Raw genomic sequence first — 24968 nt, forward strand, 5'->3', positions numbered from 1 at the left:
AGATGAATGTAAGTTCGGTTTATGCTTATGTGTCTGTATTGACTAGGACATCCCAAATGTTTTAAAATGAATAAAATACATCTCTTCGGAGATGCTTGGATAAAGTATTTATCATGTTTTCTAGGAACAAATTCCGCAACACTTTTAATCAAAGGATTACTCTAATTTTATAAAACAAAGCATAAACAAATCGGTCTTTTTTGGCCGTGAATTTGGGGATGTCATACATATTGGATAAGAGAGGTTAAGGTACAAAATTGAGTTTTCTTTCTTGGTATCCAAAACGAAGTCAATAGAGGTTGTGGCTACTTTTTGCTCTTAACATATATATTAAGGTCTTCAATCTAGTTGACCTTTATGGAGGAATTTCATTGCTTTGGGACCCAAATATGTTTAAATTAAACTAGTTAATTAAAGGAGATGGTTGTTTGGCCTTGAAAGGCATATGGTTGCACCTATGCAAGTCTTGTGGTCTTATTAACATCTAATTCGCATAGGAGTTGTATAGAAAGAAAAGCATTTAGTCCAATATTGCAATTCTTTTGAATGATGATACATACAGTTTGTGGAGTTTGGTTATGGGATTTAATTTTATTAGACATACAGATGAGATAATGGTCTCATACTTTTGATCCAATAATGTTGCTTATTTTAAAAAGATCATACACACTACAAAAGTCAATGAAATTATAGGTGGTTGGTAGCTCATTAAGATGTGCAAGGATCGGTTCAAAAAGAGTAAGCCTAATTAGATTTTGGTTTTTGACAATATGCTTATGACTTGGTCGGATCTAAACGCTTTGTTTCTTCCTTGCCTTCATTCTAACCATTGTCTAATCTTTTTTAACACTTGATGTCATCATTACAGTTGATGTTTGTTTTATTATATCAATTCTTTGACTTAGGTGAAACACTCGTCTTATGGGATATTTTAAATAATATTTTAAAAATGAAAGTTCCAAAATATTTGTAACACCTAGTCTTAGGTACACATTTAAAGTTATGTCAAACTTCACATTTTTACCCTTGGACTCGGCGAGTTGAATGCTCAACTCGTCGAGTAGAATCGACTCCGGATCGGGGGATTAAGTGACCTACTTGACGAGTCGGATGACCGACTCGGCGAGTAGGAGTTGTTTGAGTGAAACCCTAAATTGGAGGGTTTGCACCCTATTTAAACAACTTATGAGGCTTCCACCCTAGCCTCCATCACCCCCAAGTCCTATCCCTGAAACCCTAATCAGTTGTGAGCATCTTTGAGCTATTTTGTGCCTTTGTATCTTGATTTGAAGCTAGAAGAAGGAAGGGAAGTTTGGTGAATCACGGAGCAAGTCAGTGGATTCCGAGTTGGGTTGCATTTCCAGTGTATTTAAGGTAAATAGCCCTACCTTGACCTCTTATGTGTTAGATCTAAATTGGGGTTTGAACCTTGACATCTTTGGGGGCATTTCTATGACATTTCGATTCTAGGGTGTAATTTAGAGTAGAAGCTTCAAATCTTTGAACCTTGGAGGGTCCTCATGGCATAAAGGTGCCATCTTTATGGCCATGAGAACCCCATGCAAGTAATAAATCTCATTTTTGGTCCTTTGAGCTTAAAAGTCCCATTCATGGACGTAAACTTCATGACTTTACTTGTTATATTGGCCTTAGGAGCCCAGATCTACCTTTTGGATGAAATTTGCACAATAGAAATCGAGTTATGGACTTGGACATAAGTCGACTCGACGAGTCGCTCATGGGACTCGGCAAGTCGTGGGTTTTGTTCTCCAACCTTTTATGATCCTAAAGGATCCAGTTGAGTTTATAATGGATCTAGATGAGTCCAGAAGAAGGACTCAACGAAATAGACGAAGTTATGGACCTGGAAACCATGGGACTTGGCGAGTGTATAAACACACTCAGTGAGTCCAAGGCAATCTCCTAAACCATGAAGACGGATTCGACGAGTTGTTCATACAACTCGACGAGTCACAGACTATGTCACACCCCCAGACCAGAACGTCGGACACGTCCGGAGGCGGGTGACTTCATTGTGTAGTATCATAACAATTGCATATAATTGAAACATAGCAAATACAAACAACATACATAAATATGACAAGCTTACATTGTTTTACATCATGTTTATGTTTTCAAGTGTACACAGAAGAAGCATCAGTAAGCAAATTTCCCAAAATACAGCAAAATAAGCTTGAGTCCGCAATCCATAACCTGCTTATTGATTTACTGAGAGTACAAGTCGTTTGAAAAGCATCAACATAAAATATGTTGGTAAGTTCATAAGCATTTGAGTATAAAAACTTTGATGATAGTTTAAAAATCCAGAAAATCCAATATTTTCTTATCAAATGGTTGTAATTCTTGTTTCAAATCGAGTATAGTTGCATGTATGTCTTAATTCATTGTTTTCCAAAATCATACGAATTGTTTCTCCAGCAAATCTTATACTTTCTGATGTATAAAATAGTAATTTTGTTAATAACATAACACGGGTGCGAAAAGGTCTCATTGAGGTAGTCAGAATAGTTGACTTTTAACCGAAGATGAAATCTGTATAATAACATTTTTGATATATTCTAGTGAGTCGTTATAACCATACTAATATGACGGAGTGTCTGTTATGACGTTCTTCAGGCGTCGGTTTTGTTCAGGACTTTTGTCACCCTAGACTAGCCGGTCTAGCTGGAGCGAACAACAAAGATGCGGGGTGTCAAACCCGTATAGATTTATACACAAATTCCCACTCTCCCTCCAGGAGATTCTAGTTATAACTCTTACAGGACTTAAGGTGTACAATATTGTATATAATATATGTACTGTGAAGATTTCGTCTGACTAGAATACTAATAGTTTCACGCAAAGCGTTGAAATTCATTATTTACCAAATAATTAATACAAGTTGTACTTGTTGACTAGATATTCCGTTTCGTTTCATTTATTGAAAATGATCCGCTCTAAGTATTTATCAAATCAATTCAATATTAGCGATGTCGGCTAAAATGGCTCTCCTCTCTATATATTACTGAGTGAGACCCCATTTACCGGGAAAATGTCAAGTTATGATTTGTGTAAAACTTATGACTTCTGTGAAATTATGACAGTAGCTTTATAAAATGCAAAATTTCATGTCATAAAGGTTCTATTTGCATATTTTCTAGGTATCCAATTTTTATAAATAACCCCTTAACCAGTTTGCAAAAAGTCATTTATGGAACACTAAGTTCAAATTTCAAAGTTCTAGACTTAGTAGCAACCTTTCAAGGTCTATTTCAACAACTTTTATCTCTAAATATGAAGAGCATGGATACAAGGATGCATGTTAAACACCCCCAAAAACTTGGGAGGCTCCTTTTGTAAATTGTATTACTCATATAATGATTAAAATATTATTTATTTTCATGGGTTCTGTGAAATTTCATGTTCACAGAGAGTTATACATAAAAAAATGATAATATTTCAACACACATATTAAACATACGTACACATGCAATCATTCAAGAATTTAGAACAAGAGGTGACTTGTACCCCCACCCCCCCCCCCCCAAAAAAAAAAAATCAACAAAAACTAAGGAAAAAGGTGGGGTATGAAGCTCACCTTGGTTTAGTTCGTGGAAGATTTGAAGAGATGATGAGGAGCTTCCAAGTTTCCTAACACTTGAAAGGTTCTTGGGACTTCAGAATGATTCTAAGAATAATTTATGTGTGAGTATAGTGAAATCTTAGGAATTGTGAGGAAAAATCACTATTCAAGGAGGATGAACACTTACCAAATATTCTGGAAATTTTCCCTGAAGGAATGAAGCTTGAGTCTTGAATGAGTTTGAGAGGATTCTTGGGAGTGTACTGATGAGAAAGTGGGAAGTGGGATGAGGGAGGAAATGAGATTCATATATCTAAAGGGGAAGGATAAGGAATGACTTGACATTTGCATGGAAATCTGGTGGGTAGGGCTTATTTTCTATGGGTAGTGTGTGTTTAACCGGGATTTGCATGGGAAAATGGAGGATTGAGCATCACATCACAAGGTCAAACCCCTTTATCTTCTTAGGATCCTCTTAAAATCTTGGGTTTTTATTTTATATAGATATATTTAAAATATTTAATTTTGGCATAAAATAGGAGTTTCAGGGGTTTGGGACAGGAAAATTACGAGTTTGGTGTGATTTTCGGTGTGAAAATGCCTTAAAATGGTGAAAAAGTCCGAAAATGATGAAAATCCGAAGTGGGATGATGCTCTTGCGAGGGTCCGAAGGGCTTGAGAAGGATTCCGGAGTCGATTGCTCAAGTCCGGAGCCGCCAGGAGAAATCCGAAGCTAAATTTCAATTTCCGGAGTCAGATGCGAGGTTCCGAAGCTGCCTGCTCCCTTCCGGAGCATCTCCCTCGGATCCGGAGTCAGGCGCGTGTTCAGTAGCGAAGCCAGCAGTCCGGACCGGCTAGAAATTCCGGAGTAGCGAGAATGTCCGAAGCAAGAGGGGTTCTGAAGTGACTAGAGCATTCCGGACCAGGAGGGTTTCGGGGTGAGAACCTTCTTGGTTCCTTAGGAGGTATCCGGACTAAGAGGGTTCCGGACCACGAGGAGTCCAGACCAAGAGGGTTCTGGACCAAGAGGGTCCTTTTGAGTTCTCTCCTCTGGTTTTGGGCTGTTTTCGACTAAGGAAGATATTTAGGGAGATTTGGGAGAGATTTCTCGTACTTGGAGAGATTTGGGAGAGATTTCACATACTTGGAGAGATTTAGGAGAGATTTCACATACTTGGAGAGATTTGGGAGAGAGAGAGATACAGTGGGAGAGATAGGGAGAGACTTTTTCAGGAGCCTTTATTAGTGTTTTTCTTCGTAGTGCAAGGTCCTTAGACGTAGATACATTCTATTTTGAGTGTTATACACCCCCGAAGGGCACTCAATAATGCTTTAAAGAGCTGTTACTTCCCTAAATCAAATTAGGGTTTTAAATTTTGAACTTTTGAGACTTTTAAGTGTTACTTTTCATTAGGAATTATAGTTGAACATTAGGAAACATAAAGAATCTCCTAACATATAAGCATTAGTTGAGTTGACCAGATGGTCCATTGACCTTGACTTGACTTTGACTTTGACCAGAAGTTTGCCGATTGTCACAGACTAGTAGAACTTATGATGAAGATGAAGTCGACGAGTTCAAGGTTGAACTCGACGAGTCAATTGAAGATTGTCCAGATATCAATTAAAGGAGAACTCGTCGAGTTCTTGCTAGACTTGACGAGTAGAGTCGAGTTGGGGGCAGATAAAAGAATAGGGACTCGGCGAGTTGGCGGACCAACTCGGCGAGTCGAGTCAACTGGAGGTTGACTTTGACCAGGATGTTGACTTTAGCTAGGGGTAAAATGGTCACTTTACCCTAAGGTTAGTTATCAGTTTTTGACTAAGTGTCTTTATGGAAATTATAGTTGGAGAGTCGTCGGAGCAGCAGGCAGAGATTCCTCACACAGAATTTCAGCAGTCAGACACACGAGGTGAGTTTTCCTTCAGTATGAACGAGTCTAAGGCACCAATGCCGGCCCATTTATGTAGTAGAGTATGTCAGGGTGAGTCCGATGTTGGGGTTAGCCCAATGTAGTTTATATGTTTCCGGACTTCGGTCCGATGCCGGGGCGGTCCCGAGAAGTAGTTAAGTATGCGTGATGTCTTTGTGATTCATGCATGTTATATGATATGTGTTATGTGTTCCGAAATTCAGTCTGATGCCTGGGAAAGCCCGATGTATGTTAGTTTACATGTTATGTGTTATGTGTTCCGGGGTAAGCCCGATGTATGTTAGATATTATGTTATGTATTATGTGTTTCGGGGCAAGCCCAATGCAGATTATGTGATTATGTTATATGTTTATGATATATGTTATGTTGTGTATGTGTCGGGGTAAGCCTGATGCCCGATGCGGTCGGATGTCGGGGTGAGCCTGATGCCGGATAGGAGTCCGATGTTGGATAAGCTGATGTCAGGATTCGTCCCAATGCAGTTGGGAAGAGTCCCAGAGTTATGTTATTTGTTATATGTGTCTTGTATGGTATATGGTAGTTTGGGGGAGCTCACTAAGCTTCGTGCTTACAGTTTCAGTTTTGGTTTCAGGTACTTCAGCTAGCAAAGGGAAGTGTTCGAGTTGATGGCATGACACACACCACAGTTTATTAGTTAGACTAACATGTATACTTATTTAATAAATGTATTGTATTTTATAAAGAAACAAAAATAAAGTATGTTGCTATATGGATAAAAATGAATTACATTACCTATATTGGTAAAAAGAATATCGTATGTTGCTATTATAAATAAAAATCAAGTATATTGCCATAATGGATGAAAAAAGTAAATTATATTGATATTATGGACAAAAAATAAAGTATGGTACTATTATGGATAAAAAATTAAAGTACATTGTCTATATTGGTAAAAAATATTATGTTATTATGGATAAAAATAAAAGTATCTTGCTATTATGTATAATTGTAAAGTACGTTGCTATAATAGATAAACAAAAAGTAAAGTACATTGTTATTATGAATTAAAAATAAATTATGTTTCTATTATGGATAAAAATATATATAAGTATATTTTTATATTTAAAAGTATATCATTTGTTAGTCGTTATTGCGGATAAAAAAAATTATGTTGTTATTATGTAGAAAAATAAAGTACATTACTATTATAATATTAAAACGAAGTATGTTTCTGTTATTGATAAAAATATAAATACATTGTCTATATTGATAAAAAAAAAATAGTATGTTGCTATTATGGTTTAAAAAATAGTGTATGTTGCATTATTATGGATAAAAATATATGTTGTTATTATTGATATAAGTTTATTTCCTATATTATGTGGTTTGTGGTTTAGACCGTTGTTAAAATTTATGTTGTATCGGATACTTTTTAGATTTTAGATTTATGTTTATTACCTTTGTGGTTAAACTTGTAAAACATGATTTGATTAGTTTTTTTTTTCGGTAGAAAAAACTGTCATTGAAATTGTCGCCATATGATTACATCAGTGTTATGTCAAAAATAGTCAAAGTGTCATCCACCAGTATTTTGTTAGAAACAACTAAGGTATTGTTTTTTTTTTTTTTCTAAAAAACCATTTTTTACAATTTATTGTTGCGTCGCGCAGCACACGCGCAACACTTGATCCTTTGCAACTGTTTTTTTTTTTTTTTTTTCAAAAGACTTTTGATTTAAAAATTGTTGAGCGTTTGCTATGTGGTGCAACACTTGACCCTTTGTTTCAAACATCTTCACACCTTAATTTAACTTATTGGAAAAGTGTACAGAGGTTAAAAAACAAACATATTTTTTATTACATGTTGCAGCTGTTTGATCACTCTTTTCTGCTACAGAGGGTTACAGAGGTGATCCCCAGACTTTAAACGTACACAATACATAAATCTACCATTGGTCGGAAGTATGTCGGAAGTATCACTTAAAAGATTTTGCCGGAACTGCATTGTAATTACCTACATAGTTTTATAACAGGAAAATGTCAAAGGATCCGTCAGATTTATTTAACCACTCCTTCTTTTCCGTCGAATTTTTTTTTCCATCGAAAAATATGTTGGTATCAGTCGTTTCCAATAAATTTCCTAGTGAAATGACGTTTGGATTTTTACTTTTTTCTAGCAGTTTAATTTTACTTTAATACATTAACTATTTAAAACTAAATTTAAAAATTAGACAAAAAAAAAGTTTACTCGACGAACCCGATCCTTATTACTAGTTCGACTGATTACTCAACATGTTCGAATCATTGGTTAAAAACAAATAAAAAAATTGTTACGATTATGCTCTTTGAATAAAATGAAAAATATTCAAAAATCTTATTCTTATTAGCATTTAAATCACTTCTTAATAGAATATTAATTTTCAATAATCTTCTCATGTCCACTACCCAAAAATATCTTTAAAAAGCAAATAAATATTAAATTTCAAATTGAAAATAATTTAAATTTCGGCATTGAGCTTTAATTTGCTACCCCCATTATCTAAAATGGTGAACCCACAAACCCCATCCTTGTTGTTATATATATATATATATATATATATATATATATATATATATATATATATATATATATATATATATATATATATATATATATATATATATATATATATGTGGAAATAGCATCATTTCTTTTTCTAAAGTAATGGCTATTTGATGTATAAGTATCTTTGATTTTTAACAAATAGTGATCAAGAAAACATATTATAAGTTGATAATTAAGATTTTTCAGTTAACATCTATTGCAATTTCTATCTATGCTTTTTATAAGTTATGATTTCATGAATGGAGGTGTTGATATATACCCTTTCATCACTTCACATCCTTACATGCATGGGATATGAATGATAGTCAAGATTATGCGAATATGATTGGTAAGTGTGAAAGGAACAAATTAAGTCATACGTAATAGTGGTCAACCACTTGGCCTTGGGGGAAAGCTTTTGTGATCGATCTTGAGTGTATCTTACAGATGAAACCAACTTTCGATCGTGAGGTAACTTGTTATTCATTTGTGATTACATTGGATAAAAGTTAAATACAACTTCCCATTTTTTAGTGACTAGTTACATTAATTTGCTTTGGTCTGTTTGTAATGTTTAAATTAGTTTCCAAATTTAAACCTAAAATCATTAAATCATCCGTTGACTCACAAATTAATATTGTATTCTAACTACATCATCACTAAGTTTGACTACTCTTTTCGTTCTAATGATGAACACCTTGTCACAACAATGGCTGAACCACCGCCTTCATCCCTATCGTCACCCCTGGCCACCAGAAAATTCCACCATCTTCGCCCCATGCATGTTCTAAAATATCAAAAAGTATTGAACTTTTCGTTATTATGTTACATGTTTTGACATCAAGTAAATGGAAAGTAAAGATTTTTGTCATTTTGAATAAAGATTAAATTGTAGATATTGACGGGTTCGCTTGATTGACTTAATTTTAATAGTTTATTGTAACCTAATTACTTTTAATTAAAACGAATCACTCTCTTCGATGGATACCAAACATTAGCACCATGCCAACAAGGTGGGTCCAAACTCAAAAAGTGCGATTTAGGGCTTTCTGTAATAAATCAAAACTCTATGCGCATTCTCCTGGCCTATAAATTAACCTAATGAATCTAAATTAAACTTGACTTAAACAAGATTCTAAAACATGGGAAACTGCTTAATTCGACAAAACAAGATGATCATCAAGGTAATCAAAACAAATGGTGAAGTTCTTGAATACAAATCACCCATCAAAGTCCATCAGGTCTTAGCACAACATGCAGACCATGCAATCTCCGACGTATTTCCGGTTGTCAGACATCTCGGCCACCAAGATGATATGGTCGCCGGTCATGTATATTACCTGCTTCCACTTCCTCATGTAGCTTTGCCGGAATCCATCAAGAACGCGAGAACCACAGTGAGGATTAAGCTGGTGGTAACTAAGCAGGAGTTGGAGATGATGTTGAAAAAGGGGGGTGTTTCTGTTTCTGTGGGTGATTTGGTTTCACAGATCGGAAAAAATGGAAGTTTGATGGAGATCGTTGATGGAAGATGGAAGCCAGGTTTAGAAAGCATACCTGAATCTTGTTAGGTTTTGATAGTGATAAAATATCGTAAACTTTCACCGACCTGGAAGCATCTTAAGTGCATGATTTAAAACGTGAATAATTGATTGGAACTTTTTTTTTTTTTTTTTTTTTTTGTCATAAGCAACAAAACTTATGTTTTACAATATGCGAAAAAAGAAAAAAAAATACTTTTAAACGTATGTCAAAAAATTATATACTAATTATTCCCGAATTAAATGGTTGCCTATTGTTGAAAATTTAAGGAGAATTTTAGAACACGTGGGCATAAGTGTAATTACAATAGAGAGGTAAAGGTGTTTGCTTTTGTTTGTTGTTAAGTTTACGCGAAAAGAAAGATTGTAAAGTTTTAACCGGAAGCACTCCATGTTGTAAAACGTGGGTTCATGCAATGACGGATGCAAGATTTTTATAGTAAGGATGTCACGGAAAATTTTAGTAGTGTCACGATAGTAGAAAGAATCAAAAAATTTCGAAAATTTTTATACTACATCCAGATAAATCAGGTATTGCTAGTGCCACTACTAGCACCGACATAGAACCTTCCTTGGTTCATGCAAAAACGGGATAACAGAAAAACAACATGTAACAATGGGTAACTTTTGATTTTGCATTGTTCGATCTTTTGGGAAACCAAGTGCATTTTTCTATAACTAAACCCCTAACCCCTTAAAGCCCTAAATATTGACTAATAATTTCTTTTGAGTAAATTACACGAATGGCCCTCATGGTTTTGCATAATTTATATGTTTGGTCATTACATTTTTTTAATTCAAACCACCCCTATGATATGTTGTTATTACGTCTTTGGTTCCCGACCTACGTAAAATGAACGTTTTACTCTTATCTATTTAATTAATATTTTTTTTATCGTTTATCTATAGTTATGTTATTATTAGGTAATAATTTACTATAATCTAAAATACCTACCACCCTAAACTTCATCTTTGATCACGTCTCTTTCCTCATACCACCTTACCATCTCCCATGTTCGTCAATATTGGTCGGACATCCAATTTCTCTTGCCAAAAAGACCACAACATCTCCTTCATCTTCCCTCTCCCTATAATACAAGAACCCTAGCCAACATCTAGTTTTTTCTGGTCTGAGAGAGCACCACCTCTCTTCCATCCGCCGTTCTCCCAGTAAAATCTTATAACTAGCCAACATTTATTAAGAATTAAAAATCATTGAGTTGACTGTTATTTTTAGTTATTATCATACAACAAATGAGAAGGTGAATGGTAAAGTCAATTCTTTTGAAACATCCATAGATCTAGGGACTAGGGGATATAACATTGATATGCATGATCCATTGTAGTCTACTAAGAAGCTCCACTGCATCCGACGCAACGAAATCAAATGTATCAAATGCAAATGGTATGAACGCGTGTTGATTTTTCATGCACAGTTTCTCATGTTTGGTGACCTTGCATGTAGCTGCTTTTAATGCAGCTTGTCCCGCCGTGAAATCCTCGACCCTCAAGATTACGAGAGGGGATACCCCTGTAAGGTCCACACATACGTGTTTCCCTCCAACCCATCCAAAAATCAAAACGTCAGTCGGGCTAAGGGTTGACCTTCCTTCTGTCGGGTCAATCAGGAAATTTATAGGAGTCTTTTTCTTGGCGGAAACACCAACATGCTTACATATATCAACCAAACATCCCTAACCATATCGTGCTTGTATTTGAACCCCGAGAGTTCTTTGCAATGAACTGCATGCTCGTTGAAAGAGTCCAAACATGCCTTGCAGCACACCAGACATATTCCATTGGCTGGGAATATTGGAATCATGAGTCGATATTTGAGGATGGTATGATACTCCACCGGAGACATATGTTGGCCAAGCCCATCTATAGGGATAGCTATAAGAAAATCTTGAGCATGTGGTGCACGTAAACACAGGAAAACTGCTTTCTGCCGAGCCGTCATATTGAAATTCACTTCCATATCTTGGATAATTTTACTAAAAAGGGCACTAGCCAGTGTATTCTGGGATTTAGGGGGGTGTCCTTAGTAGTAAAACTGCCAAGGTCAATTTCTGGAAGCTTGTTACGAAGAGAATAGAAAGCACAAGCATAATCAGAATCCATACTATAAATGTCGCTATCCCGTAAGATGTGGTCTTGTAATACCCAAGATTGGGCCCTTGAGGCTACAAAAGCATATGAGGTAGCCTCTACTGCCAAGTATAAACCCAAACCACCAAACCGAATGGGTAGGGAAGCAAGTCGCCACTGTAAGTCGCCAAAGAAGGGGCCACCACAAACCACAATGTCCTCAATCACTATGCGTAATCCATTATTGAATAACAATGTCGCCTCCTCCATATGAACAAGTTGGCACCTTCAGCTCTCTTTATGGCTAAGTTGCGAATGAAACTTACATCTCTGCTAACAGCTCCCCCAAGAAGTTTCACCCCCAATGACGGCTTCCTGATGCCAACCGGGAATAGCCCCTCATGCACTTTCCTTCCGTCACATGAGGGACAAAAGAGCTCAGTTTTATTGATATTCAACTGAAGGCCCAATTTTGGGCCAATAGCCTTAATGATATCTAAGGCTTTGGCTACCTCCTCAGAATCTCCAATAAGTGTGTCGTCATCCAGGTACCATGCATGGAGAAGAAACTTGCAATTGTCTCTAATATTATGCAAGAGTGGGTGAAACACAAGGGCAAAGAGAAGTGGTCCCAAGGGGTCTCCATGTTGAACTCCAGTAGAAGGACAAATATGCGTGTCCCTTAGATATAACCTTGCTGCTTCACCATATAGGAATTCTACCTACAAGGATATAGAAAGGAACCTCAATCTGAGATCATGAAGTAATGCAGATCTGTCAACAAGGGTAAAGGCATTGGAGAAGTCCACCAGTAAGCATGGAAAGATACATGTCATTGTGGCATTTACTCAACACCCTGTTGACGCTATGTAATACGGCTTCAACGTCACCCGAAACCCCGACCCCGAACTGAAAATCATTGAGATACTTGGCCATTTCTGTACCAACATCTTTCATATCCAGCTTGGAAACCAAACGTCTCCATATAGTTCCTACTGCAATAATTTTTTTCTGCTTAAATGATACTATGTGATCAAAGATCTTCTCAAATATTGTCCTTTCTTTCCGACGTGTGACTATATGATCGAAGATTGTCACAAAGATTGTTTTTTCTTCTTGCTGACATATGACTATTGGAGTGGACTTTCGTAAGTATGTGATAAGAGATTGTCATAAAGATTTTCCTTTCTCTGGTCATGTTAGGCAAAAAGTGGTATGCAATAATGATTAACTTGATAAAAAAACATTTGTGGTATTTTTCCTAGCCACACATGTAAAAATATCAAAAGTAGCCTGTAAAATACCTATTTATGGTATTTTTGCAGGTATATATAAACTACAAAGTTAAAAAAAAAAATGGTTTGCAAAATACCACAGTTGGGTGTTTTGGCATAAACAACTTGCAAAATTACCATTTTTGTAGACTGTAAAAATACCAAAATTTACAGACAATTTACATTTTTCTGGTTAGCTTTAGTATTTGTCCCCCTTGTATAGCCTATGAAAATGGTCAACCCCGATTGAACCAAAATAGAAAAAGAGAAATGGCGAAAAAAACCCATTTTATGATATAAATGGTTAAAATTTGTGAGAAACCACCTCTTCAACTTAATTATTTTTCTCTTTTCTTCTTTACTATAAAATCCAACCCTTTAGACACGTGGGTAAAAGATACCCTCATTTTTTGTGGGCAACATCATTTCTTTCACTTTCTTTTCCATCACCTAAATCTACGGAATTGGTGGAAAGCTTCCCTCACTATTTGTTTTTTTTATTTTTTTAAATAAAATTAATTTATTTTTATGAATTATTATTTTTAAATTAATAATAAACAAAAAGTTTAATTAAAAAGCAAATGCATTTCATCAATTAAAAAAAATTACAATAAAACTAAGATTTAAAAAAGTAGAATATTAAAAAAAACCACAAACAAAAAATCAAATAAACCAACAACAACATATGGAAAATACTTTTTTCATAATTTTTCCCCTCTTCTTCATAATGAAGAAATGGTTGTATGACTGTAAACGAATCGAACGAACACGAACGAGGGTTTGTTCATGTTCGTTCGTTTAACAATTTACATTGTTCATGTTAGTTTGTTATGTTTATGGACATGCTAAATGAACATAACAAACGAACATAAATGAAAAAAGATAAACAAACATAATTGAACCTATATAAACATAAATGAACATATAATATAATAATGTAATCAAACACAATTTAACATACATGAACATAAAAGGAACTTATATAAACAATCATAAACGAACGTAAACGAACAAAATAAATGAACGTTCACGACATAACCGAACAAACGGGACCATTGTTAATGTTCGTTCGTTTAACTAAATGAATATGAATTTTCGTTCATGTTCATTCATTTATGAAATAAACAAACATAAACAAATTTTCTGCCGAACGGTTCACAACAATTTGTTGAACGTTTAATTCGTTTTACAACCCTAATGGTCGGTGTTTTCCATTAAAAACTTCATATCCTCCATTTTTTGTCTCTCCACGCGCTCATTTTTCATCGCTTCTTCTTTTTCTTTGTCGAACGCCAAACGTTCAACGAAATTAAGATTATATCAATCAAACGACGTTGTTATTTTCCGCATTTCATCAAGATCCATGCTAAAATCCGATACACCCGAAGAAGTCCCTTTTCCCTTCCTCCTTGCTTTGTCCCTACCCATCGGTCAGACAATTTCTTCTAGCTCGAGTTCGTCCTCCTTATTTAAATCTGGACCGACTCGAGTATCGAAGGAAGTTGTGTAACCACTAGAGCCCGATTTCGTTTGCTTTGATTGTTGTACTCCAAAAATAAAATCTCGCTCATATTTTTTCCACTTAGGACTTCTAACCAACTATTTCCAACAATCGTGTCACTTGAATGGTTTTCCGACTTCCTCAAGGTAGAATTGAAAAGCTTCTTGAAGTATTTCTTCGTCGTCTTTGCCGTTTTTTCGTTGGGTTTTTAGGTTGTTGTACAACTCGTTTATTTTTGAAACCCCATTTGCTATTTCTCGAAACTTCGAATTCATTTGGTGTTTCGTACGGTAGTCGCCATCTTTTCCTAGCTCCTCCCGAAACCGTTTTAAAATGCGAAACCAAATACGATCTCCCGGTTGAGCATTTCCCGTCTTCGAATCCTCAAAAATGTCAACACAAGCTTTTACCAAAACTAGCTATTCTTGTGGAAACCATGGTATCGGATTTTGTCTTCCCGGTTGTGTGACACCCTCGTGCGCTTGTTGTATTCCTTTGCGTCGTTGTGAGGGTGGTGTGAGTTGAATTTGGGGAACCATCTCTTCTTCTTCTGAGTCATCCAACTCGTCGACAAGTTGGAATTGTTGTTATGTTTTGGTTTGAGGTTGATTTGGCGAATGTTGATTGGGAAAAACAACAAAGTTTGAAAACATTTGCGGAGTAACATTTGGAACTCGGACCAGGTCATATTGTCTAACATTTTGGTATTGAAATTATAGTGGAGATTGAATAAGAGCTTCGAGTTGGAGATGATAAACTCCTTGTGATGATGAATCGATAGCAAAAATGTTTCAAATAGGGGTGCTTAAACTCGAAACATGAGTTTTTTCATTCTATCGGGGGTTGGGGTTTAATTGTCATTTTTTTTTTTTTTTGAAGAAAATAGAGGTTGTAGAGGGTTTGATTGAAGGTAAATGAGTATGAGTATTTGTACAGGTTGTAGATGGTAATTTTTTTTTAAAAAAAATACATTTTAAACCATTTAGCTGTTGCGAATTAAAAAAAATCACATTTACCGTTTTTTTAATGGTTTTACTTTTACAAAATAAATGGTTAAATTTTGTTAGAAACCAGCCCTTCAAGTTCAATATCTTTATCTTTTCGCCTCTACTCTAAGAGGGTGTTTGGCTTGCTTTTTAAAATGACTTTTGACTTTATCTTTTAGAAAAAGTCCAAAAAGATGTTTGGTAAGGTGAAAATAACTTTTGTAAATGACTTTTCCCATAGAGTATTTTGAGTCTTTTTGAAAAGTTACGTATACCTGACTTTTCCCAACTTTTCACGAGCTAAAAATTAGAAATTACCAATATACCCCTTATCTACCCTAATTAACATCATTCACATTCATTCACAGTTTACAGATACGGATCTCTCTCCTCGTTCTCTCCGTTCACGCACAATCCCTCTCGCATCTCGACCTGCAACAAACACCGACGACGCTGGCGACCTGCAACACCGGCGACCTGCAACCCCGCGATCAGGTTTGTTTCTTTTCAATTTGATTTCCGATCTCAGATGTTGCAATCTCTTCCTGTCTATTTCCGATTTCCATTTGATTTCCGATCTATGATGTTACGTTTGATTTCCGATTTCTGATGTTACATTTGATTTCCGATTTCTAAAATTGATATTATATGTAATTGATTAGTTGTGAAAATGATGTCTTGTGAAATGTGCTCCTCTCGATTTCGAATTTTCCATGAACTGTTCTTATCTCTAGCCTCTGAAATAATTGATATGCTGTGAAATTGATGTGTTGTGAAATGTGCTCCTCCCGATTTCAAATTTTCCTTGAATTGTTCTTCTCTCTAGCATCTGAAATAGTGATTTGTTCTTCCTGATTTCTAAAATATGTTGTGAAATAGTGATTATTTTGTGAACTTGATGAAAAATGAATTAACAATTAGTGAAATTGATGAAATATGAAGCTGATGAAATTTTTTGTTCATGGATTATAATTGTGTTAACATATGATTGTTTTGTGAAATTGATATGTTGTGATAATCTATTTTTTCTGTTTTGATTAGAATTTTGATAAACTAATGAAATCATTTAGAAAGGTTAATGAAATTGGTTTGTTGCTTAAATGTTAATACTATATGTAATTCACAGATAATGGATGAAAACAACACTACAATTGTTGATTGTGAAACATCTTTAAAAATGAAAAAACCAAAATTTAGGTGGGATAATCGTAGCTTCATGGTGTTTGTTGATTCGTGCTTGATTGAAAAAAAAAGGCCATAAACTTCCTCCTTTGATAAAATTGGGTGGAAAATATACAAAAACGCATTAAGGAGAAAACAGGTTATAGCCTTGAAAAAAAACTAACAAACAAATGGGAGAACATGAAAAAAGAGTGGGAGCTTTATGACTGCTTAATGAGGCTTGAAACCGGACTCGGTGGGACGAGAAGCCTAGTAGATGCATCCCCCGAGTGGTGGGAAGAGAAAATAAAGATATGATTACTATTTTTTTTAAATTATTTTAAGTTATGATTGCATATAGATTGAATATATTTGATTTACAATATCTTTTTGTCTTGCAGGAGAATAAAGATTATGTCAAATTTAGGAACACAGATTTAAGCATATTTGATGAGAAATATCCTATTTTGTTTCCGGATTCTATTGCCGTTGGAGATCAGACTATGACTCCATTACAATTTCAAAACAATAGCAATCCAAACAAAGAAAATATGGAGGGCAAAGGAGATAGTGATGAAATCAATTTAGATGATGATGAGTCTCTTTTTACTAGTCTCCATGAAAGTAGTTCAAGTAAAACGAAGAGGTCTAAGGTTCCGTTTGATAGTTGCTAACTGAGAAAGTGCTGACTGAGAAATGTCTGTTTGAGTAAGAATTTCTGACTGAATAAGAAATCATGATGTTTGATTGTTCATCTGACTAAACGTGCTGACTGATGCAAAATGACTGTTTTACCCTAATAATAATAATAATAATAATAATAATAATAATAATAATAATAATAATAATAAGATCATATAAAAGAAATCAATAGTCTTTCCCTAAAAGAATTATCTTATAGTACAGAAGTGGTCAACATCATCAAAAAAAATTAAAAAAAAAACAAATTGACCATAATACCCTTGAATTCTAAATCACAATAATCCATTAACTGCAAGATTTGGAACCACGATTGATATCTTAAAAGAAATCCCTCCAACAAGTATAGAAGTTGTCAAAATAGTTGCACCAAATAAGATTATATAAAAGAAATCAACAATCTTTCCCCTAAAAGAATTATCTTATAGAAGTTTGCAAAATAAACATATGAAACAGAATAGACATATGAAACAGAATTAAAAGGACAAAAATAGTACTAGTCAAATAAATATATAGAGAAATCTATAAAGAAAGTAAGAAACAATACATGAGATTTTTTACCTTATACGCCGCAGTGGAGATAACAAAATTGTTTAATTTTGGCAAAACAAATAACATGAATTGGAATCAATCCTTCACCAAAAGTACAAATCAAAATTAGGACAAAAATAGTACCAGAATCAATAAAACCATAAACGAACATCAACAATATCCCTGAATTCTAAGGGATTCACCACAGCAACCAAACGGAAATTGAAGATTGAGAAAGGGAAACAAGGAGGACGATGGAATTACAATCATCTGCAGTTTATACCTGATCGTGTTATTAGTTCCTGTGATTTTTGAAGCTATACATAGTTGTAATCATGAATTGAATAATCAATTAACAAATACAAAACATAAAATTACTTGATGATTATCCGGTTGCAACAAATAATTAGCAGAAGTCATGAAAAAAAGAAGATGCAGGGTTAAGATATCAATCTTGGTTCCAAATCACATGCAGCTAATGGATCACTGTGAGAGAAGAAACGATTCATTAAAAGATTAGAAAGAAAGAGAGGCATTGTGGAGGTGTCTTGACGTCTCTCTCGTCGAAGATCGAACGGAGGGACGGTCTTTCTGTCCCGTGGCGGCGATGGAGATGAAATGGAGAGCTGTCGATCAAGGCAGCCTCGTTGCTGGTATCGCTTTGGGAAGAAAGAAAAGAGAGGGTATAAGCGGAATTTTTTCAGTCAGCTGTATTTCAAAGTCTGACCGAGAAAGAGATGTGGGCCAGACGATCTGATTGAGAAAGATTCTATCAAACACATCTTGTCTGACCGAGTCAGCCCAACTTGCTGACTCGGTCCCAGTCAGATGATAACAAACAGGGCATAAGTCTGTTTCCAACAACCGTCCAACCAAGAGTAAAAATTCAATTTATGAAGAAAAAGTTGATGCTTTATTGGATGCCATGTTATCAAAAGGCACACAAACTTATCCACAAAATAATCCGTCCCCAACAATAGCAGATTGCATGGCCATTGTCATCAAGTTCCCCGATTTTCGTAAAGGGTCCAACAATTTTTCACAAGCCTTGTTTGTCTTCACTAAAAAGCAAAATCGTGAAACTTTTATGTTTCCAACGACCGACGAAGCCAAGATGGAGTTTCTTAAGTTACTTATGAAATAATGATTTAGCCATATGTGTTATGCTTTGACATTTATGTGTTATCCTTTGACAATATGTGATATGCTTTAACATTATGTGTTGTCCTTTGACATTATGTATTTAACATTTTATATTATGTGTTATTGTTTGTCTTTATGTTATGTGTTAATGGTTGACATCATTTTATTTGTATTATGTAGGATGGATAGTGATGATTCTAATTCATCGAATGGTAATGAAGAATGTGTAATGGAAGAGGATAGAGAATTTGAAATGTTATGTGGATTAGCTTTGAAAGGGATAATACTCGCTCGTAACTTACGTACACCATGTCACACTTCAGATCGCACTAGGCACATGTTTATTACATAAGTACTAAATAGTCATCCTAGACGTTGTTATGAGATGTTTAGACTCAATGTACCGGTTTTTAGACAGTTATGCTTAGATCTTGTGACAAATTATGGGTTACAACAAACACGAAAAGTATCTATAGAGGAGTCTGTAGGAATATTCTTGATGACTTTGGCGCATGGGTGTAGCAATAGATTTGTGCAAGAATTTTTTTATCATTCAAGCGAAACGATTCATAGGCATTTCCATACAATTTTGGAAGCCGTGCTAAAACTGAGTGCCGACATCATCAAGCCAGACGCAAACTATAATGATGATGTTCCTGAATATATATTAAATAACCCTCGGTATTATCCAATATTCAAGGTATTATCCAATGTTTATTTTCTTAGTAGTCAAACTTTAACAAATAATTTATTTATGATATATTTTTGAATTTGAAGGATTGCATTTGTGCTATAGATGGGACACACGTTAGGGCATCGGTTCCAAAAAAAAGATGAAGTGAAGTACATTGGTCGAAAGGGATATGCAACACAAAATATAATGGTTGTTTGTGATTTTAACATGTGCTTTACATTTGTTTGGGTCAGTTGGGATGGGACTGCACACGATACAAGAATTTTCATTGAAACCTTACAGAGACCGAATCTTAATTTTCCCTATCCAACGGGTGGTTAGTATTTTTTTTTTTGGAACACAAGTTTTATGTTTTTACTACCTGTTTGAAACGAATAATAAATGTTTGTTTTATTTACAGATAAATATTACGTTGTTGATGCTGGATATCCAAATATGAGAGGGTATCTTGCTCCATAGAAAGACACAAATATTCGTTATCATTTACCAGATTTTCGACGTGGACACACGGCTGCTATTCGTGAACCTCGTGGACCGAAAGAGAAATTTAACTATCTCCATTCATCATTGCGAAATATCATTGAACGAACTTTTGGAGTGTGGAAAGTTAGGTGGGCGTTAATAAGAGACATGCATGTTAATTACAAGTACAAAAACCAAGTGGAAATTGTGATAGCATCGATGGCGATCCATAACTACATTAGAAAGGTTGGTAGGTTTGATGAAGCGTTTAATAGGGCACAACAAGAATCCTACAATCCCGTACGAGGTGATACCGGTAGTGATGTTTACGAAGAAGGTCCAAGTACACGTCGCACGAACGATGATGATTTATATATGGCAACGAGACGGGATATTATTGCACAAGATATAATCATATTACGTAGATGAAAGTAATATTATCTATGATATTTTTTATGAATTATTTACAATTTGTATGAACGTAATTTTAATATTGTCAGATCTAATCCAAAAAAGTAGAAATATTTTAATTTGTATGAACGTAATTTATATTTTACATTTGTATGAACGTAATTCTAATATTGTCATGATCTAATACAAAAAGTCCTCTTATGAATTATTTACAATTTGTATGGACGTACTAATTTTAATTTTATCATGGTATAATCTAAAAAATTAGAAATATTTTAAAAGAAATTTATATTTTATATTTTCTAATAAAATGTTTATAAAATTATAATATATGTTTAAAATTTTTTTTAAGTATAAGATAATATATATAAAGTAGTAAATCGATATAAATATGTAAACATATCTTTTTTTGTTATTTTAATTTTTGATTTTTCTCTTCAAAAATTAATCTAAAACACATTTTAAAAAAATAACTTTTTTTTTTTTAAATTATTTTTAAAAAAGTATGTAAAAGGACTTTTGCCCCACTCCTCTAACCATTTGTAGCCGACTAGCCGGTTTAAACCGATACTTTAGAAGAAATGACCTTCAAGAAACTCCCAAGACCACCACCACTCTGCCGTCGTCCACCACCGTCAACCACCGCTAACCTTCTACCCCCACCGCCACCTCCCGATACATCACTCACTACTCTCCCAATCCTCTCTCTTCCCTCCTCTACCTCAACCACTCAATCCCAACTCACCGATTTCATCAACACCCACCTAAAAAACAACCTCACCCCGAACGACCTCCTCTCCTTCCTCAAAAACCAGCTCCACCACCATCCCAAATTTGCTCACCTCGACCTCCACGTCTTCCGCCACGCCTCCACCCTCGATTCCTTCCGCCACGACCACTCCACCTATGAATGGATGGTCCGCACCCTTGCCATAACCCACCGCCTCGACTCCCTATCACCCCTCCTCGATTTCATCGTCTCCAATCCCTGCCCTTGCTCCGACGGTATCTTTTCTTGCTCACGTACCGAACCCATCTTCCGTTTCGCCATCAATGCGTACTGTAACGTCGGTAGGTTTGACGATGCACTCCAAGCGTTTGATAAAATGCGTAAACTAGTAGATGGGAAACCTAGCACAGCTATATACAATATCATGATCCATAGTTTCGTAAAGTACTGGAAATTCGAAAAGGGTTTGGATTTCTACGGGAGAATGATTCAAGATCGAGTGAACCCCGACGTGGTCACTTTTAACATATTGATTAATGGGTATTTTCGCAATTCCAAATTTGGGTTAGCATTAGAAGTGTTTAAGGAAATGAGGGTCAAGGGTTGTGTTCCAAATGTGGTGACTTTTAACACTTTGATCAAGGGATTCTTTAGGGAGAAGAAGTTGAAAGAAGGAATAGGAATGGCATATGAGATGATTGAATTGGGGTGCAGTTTATCGAGTGTAACTTGTGAGATCTTGATCGATGGGCTTACCAAGGAAGGAAGGGTTTATGAGGCTTGTGATCTCATCCTGGATTTTTCAAGAAAAGGAGTTTTACCAAAAAAGTTTGATTATTTTGGGTTAATCGAGAGTCTTTGTGATAACAGGAATGAGGTTAATAAAGCAAGATTAATAGTAGATGAGATATGGGAGAAAGGAAATGCTCCAAGCTCCATCACTTGTACTATTTTGATTGAAGGTTTTAGAAGGGTTAAGAACACAGAAGCAGCATTTAAATTGATGGATAAAATGCTTAATTATAAAGACACTATTGTTCCTGATAGTGTGACTTTTAACTGTCTTCTTGGTGATATGTGTAGTTCAGGAAGAAGTGTGGAGGCTAATAAATTGAGGGTTTTGGGTTATGAGAAAGGTGTATGTGTAGATGAGGTAAGTTATAGCATATTAGTATCTGGATATTCAAAGGAAGGAAAAAAGGAGGAGGGGAAGGTTATAGTGGATGAAATGTTGGATAAGGGGTTTATACCTGATATTGCTACTTATAACTGGTTGATGAAAGGGCTTGGTTTTGGATGAAAATATCAGATTTTGATTCATAAAACACTTGAACTCTTGAAGTTTGAATATTAAAAAGTTGGGTTCAAAAGTATGTTATTAATTAAATGAAATAGTTTTTGTTAGTTGTAGATTATAACCCATGACAAGAGGTCGAGGAGTGTAAAAAGAAATGGTTTATATCCAATGGAAAGATTGTTACTTGGTCCTCACAATTGGTTAAAGAGGTTGCACATTGCACAAAGAAATAATCGATTTGTTTTTTCAATGTACTTTATGTAATTCTTTTAACAATAGTTGGGTTGTTTTTAAGTTGGAATACATGATTATGTAAATGTTAAAAAGATCAGTTATAAATGATTAAAGATAAAATGTTACGTGTAAAAAAAATGTCAAAATATATAAGCATGCCTTTGTTTGTCATTTTACATATATAATAGTTTTTTTTCAAACACTCCAAAAAGTATGTCACTTGATAGTGTTTTGCTTCCCATAAGGGAATCCATACATTTTTTGAAAAAAAAAATAATAATATATTTTTCGATTTGTATATATTTGGAAACTGAGTTTTTTTCGATTTGTTAAACTGTACATATTTAGTCCTTATGATCGGTTACTTCAGGTTAGTTTGGAAAAAAATAACTTAATAGAGTAATATATTTCTCATTTTGTATACATTTACTCATTAATATTTTTGTATATATTTAGTTCTTAATATTTTTTTTGTTTCAAAATAAGTTCTTTTTATTTTTGTACTCATTCAGTACTTATGAATGATTTTTTTAGATTTTTCTCACGACATTTTACGTGAGACGATCATTGGTGAGAGGTGTCGAGCTGTTGATGTTTATGTGTAACGCCCTATTTAAATAAGGCAAAACTTCCTAATTGTAAATCCATTGTTAAGAAAATCGTTTATTCCAAGATACATTTATTGAAAATCAGGGTAATATAAGAAATGCAGAATCCTCAATATTGTTGATGAGTATGTACAACCTTGCCTTCGCCTTCCCACGATCAACGATAGAACCTGACAACGTAAACAACTGGGTAAACACAAAACTTAGTGAGTTTCCCCCAAAATACTCCATACAACAAAGGTACTATCATGTATAACGGACCCACAATCATCAGATTGGAATACTCTGGTCCAATCAGTCATCGAATTGGAATGCCAACATGCAATGGGTCCAATCACTCATCAGACTGGAATACCCAGGGTTCATTGGCATGCCGCCTCAACCCAACCGCTCCGGTTCGTTGGCATGCCGCCTCAACCCAACCGCTCTTCTCGAGCCTCCATGTCTACGACTTACAGCCAACTCGTATCAGGTATCTTGGCCTACAACACATAGCAGGACCGCTTCAACCTATCCAACCACCATATGTCGACATATAAATAATCAAGGATCAAGTAGTCACATAATACAAACAATTATCAATCATATATCTCACTATCGCCAACTAGTCCTCTTATAGCATAATGCACTGCACCCAACTAACCTCTATAAATTGCGTAACCATACGTAACCAGAGGTGATATAGCCACCCGAATAGATGATTCTACTCTGGAGCCACAACCAAACAAGGAACATACAAGAAAGCCTATATTAAAAGTTCTCAGGCTATCCTATATGACTACATATAGCCCATATGACACTCCACTAAACGATAACCAACCTACTGGTACTCTAACCAACATACTACTATTGTTGCATCCTATCATACAAGGATTTATACATAAATCTAGTAGATCACTACAACTCACCAACATCCTATACAGAAGGATACATAACAAACAATCCAAGGAATGTGTAACCATAAGTAATTAGATGTGAGATAGTAAGTAAAAATATATTATTTTTAAATAGGAGTAATCTAAACAAAAGTTGCAGTAGACTAAAATATGAATGCATGGATATAAATATCATTAAAATCCAAGATCATATGAAGAAGATATAACGTTCATAACACATGACCTAAGCAACCAAATAGTCGAGATTGCGATGGTCATAAGCATCAAAAGTCCAAAACATCTCACTAATGATTATCCCACGTAAGATATCGTGAGAAAACCTAAAGAAATCATTCATTAGTACTGAATGAGTACAAAAACAAAAATAAATTATTTTGCAACAAAAAATATTAAGGACTAAATGTGTACAAAAATATTAAGGACTAAATGTGTACAAAATGATAAATATATTACCCTATTAAGTTATTTTTACCGGTTAACCTAGAGTAGCCGATCATAATAAATGTGTACAGTTTAACAGGTTGAAGGGGGTATATGTGGACGAAAAAAAATCCAGTAACAAAATGTGTACAAATCGAAAAATATATTACCCTTTTAAATCATTATCCCCCCAAAAAAAAAAACTATGTATTGCTACCTGATCAATTAAT

At 34.9% G+C, this 24968-nt stretch overlaps 2 protein-coding genes across 2 annotated transcripts; both read left to right on the forward strand.

Moving 5' to 3' along the window:
- Positions 1-9204: 9204 nt before the first annotated feature.
- LOC145046837 (uncharacterized) lies at positions 9205-9633 on the forward strand. Its single transcript, XM_078995101.1, has one exon. It carries the CDS (start codon positions 9205-9207, stop codon positions 9631-9633), a length of 429 nt encoding a protein of 142 aa, XP_078851227.1.
- An 11476-nt stretch (positions 9634-21109) lies between these two features.
- On the forward strand, positions 21110-22937 carry LOC145048133 (pentatricopeptide (PPR) repeat-containing protein). Its single transcript, XM_078996550.1, has one exon. It carries the CDS (start codon positions 21135-21137, stop codon positions 22581-22583), a length of 1449 nt encoding a protein of 482 aa, XP_078852676.1. The 5' UTR covers positions 21110-21134; the 3' UTR covers positions 22584-22937.
- The last annotated feature ends 2031 nt before the right edge of the window (positions 22938-24968 follow it).

Source organism: Lactuca saligna, chromosome 5 (assembly GCF_052625555.1).
Source record: "Lactuca saligna cultivar CGN05327 chromosome 5, ASM5262555v1, whole genome shotgun sequence".
NCBI classification, from domain to species: Eukaryota; Viridiplantae; Streptophyta; class Magnoliopsida; order Asterales; family Asteraceae; genus Lactuca; species Lactuca saligna.